Source organism: Adiantum capillus-veneris, chromosome 24 (assembly GCF_014529385.1).
Source record: "Adiantum capillus-veneris isolate H3 chromosome 24, ASM1452938v2, whole genome shotgun sequence".
Taxonomy (NCBI): Eukaryota; Viridiplantae; Streptophyta; class Polypodiopsida; order Polypodiales; family Pteridaceae; genus Adiantum; species Adiantum capillus-veneris.
In genome coordinates, this window is record NC_140954.1 from 90919854 (window position 1) to 90927100 (window position 7247).

General features: G+C 44.8%; 2 protein-coding genes across 2 annotated transcripts; one reads left to right on the plus strand and one right to left on the minus strand.

The window, feature by feature from the left end:
- Positions 1-1053: 1053 nt before the first annotated feature.
- Positions 1054-4506, minus strand: LOC147426751 (pentatricopeptide repeat-containing protein At1g06140, mitochondrial-like). The gene has a single exon (XM_086498108.1). It carries the CDS (start codon positions 4285-4287, stop codon positions 2215-2217), a length of 2073 nt encoding a protein of 690 aa, XP_086354234.1. The 5' UTR covers positions 4288-4506; the 3' UTR covers positions 1054-2214.
- A 12-nt stretch (positions 4507-4518) lies between these two features.
- LOC147426752 (uncharacterized) lies at positions 4519-6757 on the plus strand. The gene is made up of 5 exons (XM_086498110.1): positions 4519-4695; positions 5715-5824; positions 5967-6079; positions 6167-6306; positions 6392-6757. Exons 1-5 carry the CDS (start codon positions 4519-4521, stop codon positions 6518-6520), a joined length of 669 nt encoding a protein of 222 aa, XP_086354236.1. The 3' UTR covers positions 6521-6757.
- Positions 6758-7247: the final 490 nt, after the last annotated feature.

Sequence of the window (7247 nt, forward strand, 5' to 3'; positions counted from 1 at the left end):
AAGCAGCCCATATACTTCAGCAATAGCCCTCAACCCAGATATCTTACTTCCCATGACTAGTATCGCGCTCACCTTAGCGGTTCAAAACTGGAAGTGAAATAATGTTCAAAAATTTTCTCATATTGAGCTGAATTAAAAATGCCTCTTTTGAGAAGTAGCATCATCCAATCAACCTGATTTTTAGAGTCTTACGAATTTCATCAAGCATTCATACTGAAGTACGAAGTGGTTAAAAGTGAATAGGTCCATACAATTTCAGAAAAAGGATAGATAATATGCTACCTATTTCTAAATAACCAACTGCAAACATGTCAAGAGACGAGCTTAATTCTATCCATAGGATTGGTTCCAGCTACTCTTAGAAGACATCATGCCATGCTCAAAAACTTGAAGCCAATGATGCAATGACCCTTCATCCCCGAAGAAAGAAAACTTTGTTCTTCATCAACAATTTGCTCTCATTTCAAAATGTCTAAATGCACTTAAAAGATGGATGGATAATCCATTGCCTACAGTTGCTTCAAGCTACGCTTAGAACATGTCACAAGAACCTGAGGCCAATTTGTTTTTCATCCCCAAGCTTTCATGTCATTGATGGCCAATTATATAGCTTGAGAGAATGTGGAAGCATTAAAGCATCATCTACTGCTAAGTGCATGCTGAGTATTTCTCACCTCTTCAACTTATTGACTTTGTTTGTGTGATGTACACACCAAGGACAAGGCGATCCGTGCCCCTTGTAACTTCCAAAAGGTGTAAGGCTACTCAAACAACATTCTTGGCATGCCAGAACACATCCTCAAACTCCAGCTTAGGATGCATGTATTAATGCACACAAATCTCACATATGCCAGGTTTCAAACTTTTTGGTTGACAACGAAAAATCTATTTAAAATTATACTAGAAGGGCTCCTCGATAACTGTATTTGCATGATTGCCTGTACAAGGGGCAGTCATCGACGATTTAGCCTACAACTAGCAATTTGTGTGATCATAGCTACTTACCGTCGAGCATCATGGAACATGACGTGTACGAGCATGTGCATATCCCACTTGCTGCAACAGGCATCTTTGATGGATCTTCAATAAATTGTAACTTGGTACAACTTGAAGGGCAATTACTTTTGAAGTTGAACACAAATTTTTTGGAAAACCAAGCACCAAATGGAGGGGATTCAACCTACACTCGACCATTTCAAAAAGTGTAGCTCACACCACCAAGAGAAGTCTTTTTTTCAGGGCCATATCTCAAACCCTCAACTGTTAAAGAGTGTCACCTCTAGTCCGGTGGTGGCTGTGCCCGTTTGTGAGTGAGGTGGCCTGTTGTGCCATGCTTAGCCTTACCCACATAGGGCTATGGGCCCCTTGGGGATTTCAATTCATTTGTTGAGGGATCTCATTTTAGGTGCCCCATATTTAACCCTATTTTACATGTTCTATGGAATCAGGCATCCGTGCCCTCTGCAAGCAGTCATAGCCAGCATTTTGGCTTGTGCACCATCTCTGCTTGTTTTTTCTCTCGTAGCCATCACCCTGTATCTCTTGCAATCTCCTCTTGTTCCCCTCTTTCTATCGCTCGTCTCTTTGCGGGATAGGTCCGGGGAAACCGAGTGGAGTCTCCCAGGCCCCCCCTTCCCCTCCTCCTCCTTTCTCTAGTGTGCATTTATGGGGTCACTTGAGCTGCCAGGGCATCAATCATTGGGATCTTCGGCAACTGGCTCAACCATTTCAGATTGATACGAGTAAGATCCACGTAGAGTTGTTCAGGTCTAGGGGATTGTCCGTACTCTAGAGCTGTCAGCATAGCTTGCTACCCCACTCATCCGATTCACCTTTCTTGTTGCCACCTTTACACAGTATCAGAGCTACAGTGTGCTTAAGCATCGGGTCATGAATCAGAGCATCTTTAAGGTGCTGAGTTTTCATGACATAGAGAAGCATATTGCTGGCTATTGTTGTTTTTTTCACCCACTTGATGCTGCTGTGGGCTGATTTCTAGATCCTTGTTCATCTCTCCTAATTATACCCTCTTCACGAGATCCAGATTCTCTGGATTCATCGGAGTCAGGTAGAAACATAAAGAAGGCCACTGTGAAAGACAATGCTGAAGATGACATCAAAGCCTCTACTCGCCAGGGAGATCAGTCTCGCTTGTACACTGATGTAGCAAACAAATTGATCCAGGGACCAGAATACCTTGGGCACTTTCTTGGGTTAAAATTTCTTTTCATCTTGTTGCATGCTAGCAGCTGCATGGATATTAGCCATGAGCACATAGGCTGCACCATCGCTTCCGTCTAATTGCAATGCATGTTCAAAGGCCCATGTCCCAACACACACATCTCGACACTTCAAACAAGCTCCCAGCAGGGCATGCCACGCTACCCGATAGTCATAACATGGCATCTGTTGAATCATTGCCACTGCTTTGTCCAGGAGTCCTGCACGCCCGAAACAATCAACCATGCAAGTGTAGTGTCCTAAATCTGGCAATATATTATGCATAGTGCTCATGCTCGCAAAATACGTTTGGCCCTCCTCTATTAGGCCTGAATGACTGCAAGCATTGAGAATGCAACAAAATGTGAAATCATTTGGAGAAAGGCCCTTCCTCTGCATGTCATGAAAACATCTCAAAACATCTTGGCTCTGCCCCTGTTGGGAATATCCTTCCAAAAGTGCGTTCCAAGCAAGAACATCATGAGCAGAGGATTCCTTCAGCACTTTTCGTGCTTTCTCAAAATCACCACACTTTGCATACATATCCACCAAAGCAACACAAAGAGTAGAATCCGTTTCAAGTAACTTCTGCCTAAGAATCTCATCATGGACTTGTTCCCCTTTGTGTAATGCCCTACTGCTGCCACATGCTTTCAAAACACAAACAAATGTCACCAAGCTTGGAGAGAGACCCTCACACTGCATTTGTCTAAAACATTTGAAAGCTTTCTCACCTTGGTCTTGCTGAACATATCCTTCCATCAATGAAGTCCAAGAAACCACATTCCGAAATGGGAGTTCCTCCAGAACTCCATGCGCCTTCGCAAGTGCACCGCATTTGGCATACATGTCGAGCAAAGCATTGCCAAGTGTAATATCCTTCTGTAACAATTGTTGTGCAACAATCTCATTATGAATTTGTTCTCCCATTTCAAATGCTCCAATGCTACCACAAGCTTTCAAGAGACAAATCAAGGTTACTGCATGTGGAGAGAGGCCCTCAGACTGCATGCATTGAAAGCAAGACAGAGCCTCCTCACCTTGACCTCGTTCAGCATAACCCTCAATAAGTGCTGTCCAAGAGATGACATTTCGAACAGGAAGTTCCTCAAGAGCTTGTTTGGCTTTTGTGAGAGCACCACATTTGGCATACATATCCACTAAGGCAGTGCCAAGCACGGGATCTCTACCAAGCAACCCTTGTTTGCCAATCTCCTCATGAACTTGCTCTCCTTCAGCAAGTGCTCCTAATGTACCACATGCTTTCAAGATGGAAGCAAAAGTTACTGCGCTTGGAGAAAGGCCCTCATGTTGCATCTGTTTAAAGCAATCTAGAGCTTCATCACCTCGTCCATGCTGAGCATATCCAGCGATCAATGCATTCCAGGTGACAACATTTCGTACGGCCAGTTCCTCAAGCACTCCGTGCGCTTTTGTGAGCGCACCACATTTGGCATACATGTCAACCAAAGAAGTCCCAAGTATAACATTACCTTCCAGCAACCCTCTTCTGGCAATCTCATCATGTACATGTGACCCAATGTCACCAGCCCTGATGCTGCTGCATGCTTTTAAGATGCAAATAAAGGTTACTTCATCTGGAGAAAGACCCTCATGCTGCATTCTATCAAAGCAGTCCAGGGCTTCTTGACCCTGTCCTTGCTGGGCATAACGTGCAATCACGGTGTTCCACACAAACGTACTTTGAACAAACAGTCCAACAAGCAATTCAAGTGCTTTGGCAAGCAGACCGCATTTTGCATACATAACAACAATAGCCTCTGCCACACGAGAGCTGCTTTCAAGAAGGCCCCTTTTCAAGAGATTAGCATGAAGTCTGGAGCCTCTGAATAGATCCTTTCTCTTGGTGTATTTCTCCAAGAGAAAGACAAGATCAGAAATCTCTCCTACACATTCAGAAGGCTTGCCATCACACTCGTTCTCTGTTGTTTGTCCTCGTCCTTCACCATTTCGACTTACTGCCATAGGCATATGAAATCTGTATGAACGTTCCTTGTCTAGTTGCAGCCACTTCTCCATACAGGCAAGATAGGAGGTATCTTCCATCTCGAAAAAACCGTGTTACAAGGGACCTTAGATAAAAATGGCAGAGCACCCTGCTTCCGCCATTTAAACCCTCCACTTTTCTGCATGTAACACCTATGCCAGGCACTACACATTGCCATAGGATGGCCATAATCTCCAACGCTGACCTGAATTGCAGGGCAGGATTGGGAAGAGCTTCCTAAATGAGAGAGGAAAACGGTAACAGCAATCAAAAGTGATTTTTCCATCAAGATGCAAAAGCACCCCGACCAACAGCTCAGGATGCAGCAACCCAATAACATCGCCTGCTTGTCCTTCTTCTCCTTACAGCTCTTGTTGCCTGCAGGGCTCAAAGCCCGCATGGGTTCGATTGCTTCCAAGCTGGTTACTTTTGGTGCAGTTCGTATTTCTTGTTGGCAAAAGCTGCAGGTTTCCAAAGCACGTACAGCTCTCGCTTTCTGCCTTTAGGAACATATGATAGGGGGCGTTGGAGCTCGCTCATTAGTTGAGCCGAAGAGAAGGCAAGGGTGGATCTCGCTGAGGCAGAGGCAGAGCTCAATCAAATTATGAGCGCCGAGGCAACTCTAGCAATCGCAGGCGAATGACCAATTCTCTCTTCACCTCGTCTGGGCTTTGTCAGCTGCATTGAGTTGAGAGGTGGAATCATGTCGTAAAATTATTTTCCCCGTTGGCAATTTCACTTTTTGGCCTGTCCAAAGGGCAAAGGCTATAGCGATGCATTCTCTTTTTACTCACTAAAATAAAAAAAATGTTGAGTTGTATTTTCAAGCATATTTTGACTGGCAAAAAATGCTGCTTGGTGGAAATAAGATAGTGGGCACTCATTTAAATGAAGAACTTGTAAATCTAATGATAGACATGTCTAGAGACAAGGGAGAGATGATACTGGATAATCACCGATAGGAGAGAGAAGCTCTAAAAGCTTTGATTGAAAATTTGACCATGAATAAATTAAGATACTGAAATTTGTTTTTGGGAAAGAAAACTGTTTTTGAGATGATGAGTTTCTTGGAAGACGTTCTAGTCATCATGAATATAGGTTGCAGATCGATTCTTTGTAAATTTTTTGTTGGCTCTCTATATGGCCTAGGTGGCGAGCTAGGGTTGGCTGGGCGGAAAGGTGAAGTTGGCCCAAGTACCCTGTTAGAGGGGCGGGCGAACACCCTCGGCCAAGTTTCCAAACTCCACGGCCATATACAAAAAGGCGCGCGGGAAGGCAACTGACGGGCATTGGGCTTTGCTGTGCAGCGTGGAATGCGGGGGCTTCATCATCTGCCCTACCCCCATTCGCTGCGAGAAGTTGGCTTCTGCTTTGGTAAATTTGTGCGTGACAGCGAACTGGTTGGCCCTCCGAAAATCAGAGTGGGGCGAGTCTGACAGGGGCCTATGTTTGGAGCCAATTGCTTCCATGTTCCCTGCGGCGGCAGGTTTCCTTGATGACGAATCCCATGGGCGATGATGCAGAGCCTGGTGTTGAATTCCGAGGCAGCCAACTACAACTTCACCACTACACACTCTGGGTGCTCCTTTACCTGCCGTCCTACACACCGAGTGCTCCATCTCCTTCACTCTCTTCACTTCGTCACAAGCAAATGAGGACGCTTTACGGGAGTTCCCCTGACAAGAGCTACACATCTTTTGGGCGATATCAATTGCTGGCATGGTGCTCGCACTTGCAGGGTCACTATATTGCTGGGCTTGCTTTTGTGCGGGTATCAAGCTACCCCCCTGCCTCTTGCTGCAAGTTGCTGTGCGTCAAGCAAAAGCCCCAAATCAGGACCTCAAAGCCCAGGTCTGCGAGATTCGTGACCCAGGGACTCTTAACCTTCACTTCTTAAGGCATTTTGGGGAGCATCCATGAATTTACCCCTTTTGTTAGGTTCCAAGGTTTCGGCATATATTGGGATGGTCTGTGAAACTTTGAGGAATTCCATACCGAAAGCTGTTGTACATTGCCAAGTTCTAGAGGCCAAGCGTTCGCTGCTGAATCATTTCTACACTCAGATTGGAAAAAGAGAGGTTCTTACTTGTGTTTTCTTTTGTCGGAGGAAGAGTATTTCAACCTTTACTGAAATTACATGCAGTGCTTGATCGTTTAATGTAGGGAAAGCAGCTTGCCATGTTTTCAGATGAGGACCCAGCTGTGATGGAACGTCGAGCTGCTTGTGCAAAGAGACTGGAGTTCTACAAACAAGCACGTGATGAAATAGATTCAGTTGCTTGGCCACGATAATGATGAAGGCGTGGACTGTTAACACTTTCTGTTGACTTTCTCGTGTCAGTAGATCTTGCATAGTACGTGGATGGTGCAAAAGCTAGGCCGGGTTATTGTTGTAGGGTGATTTACACAAGGACTATAATGGAAGCGGTTAGCGGTATGAATCCTTTGGCCTTATTGCACTTTGCAGGGCTAGCAGATAGCGTGGAATAGGTGCCTCTTGGATCAATTTTACGATCTTAAGTGCGTCATTAAAAGTGTTGTACTATATATGCATGTATATTTGTTCTTGTGATCCTTAGTAGTCAAATTTTTTACCTTGGAATACATCTTATTTTCGGAAATTATGCATGTACATTTATGTTTTTGTTTAAGCCAGCCAGGCTTTGGAATTGATGCATCTGAGTGATTGATTTTTGGCCTTGTTCATGTTCGTTGTGCAAGTTCGATCTGAAGGGCTAGTGTTGGACCATGACTCTCCTCTTTATTGTAGAATCTACCACCAGTCTTTAACGTGTGACCGTCCGTACTGCATGATTTTAGTCACTGACAATGGTGAACTATCGGCCTGTTCAGGCAGCATCATGAAGCTTATCATCATCACATGGCAGCAATTATTGGCGTCCTGAAGCTCGTAAATGTCGTGGGGCAGCAGCACAGAGAGAGTAGCCTAGAACAACCGATATCTTGTCAAGTGTCTCCGTCTGCCTCTCCCTCCCACACAGCTCCCCAAACAAGTCAA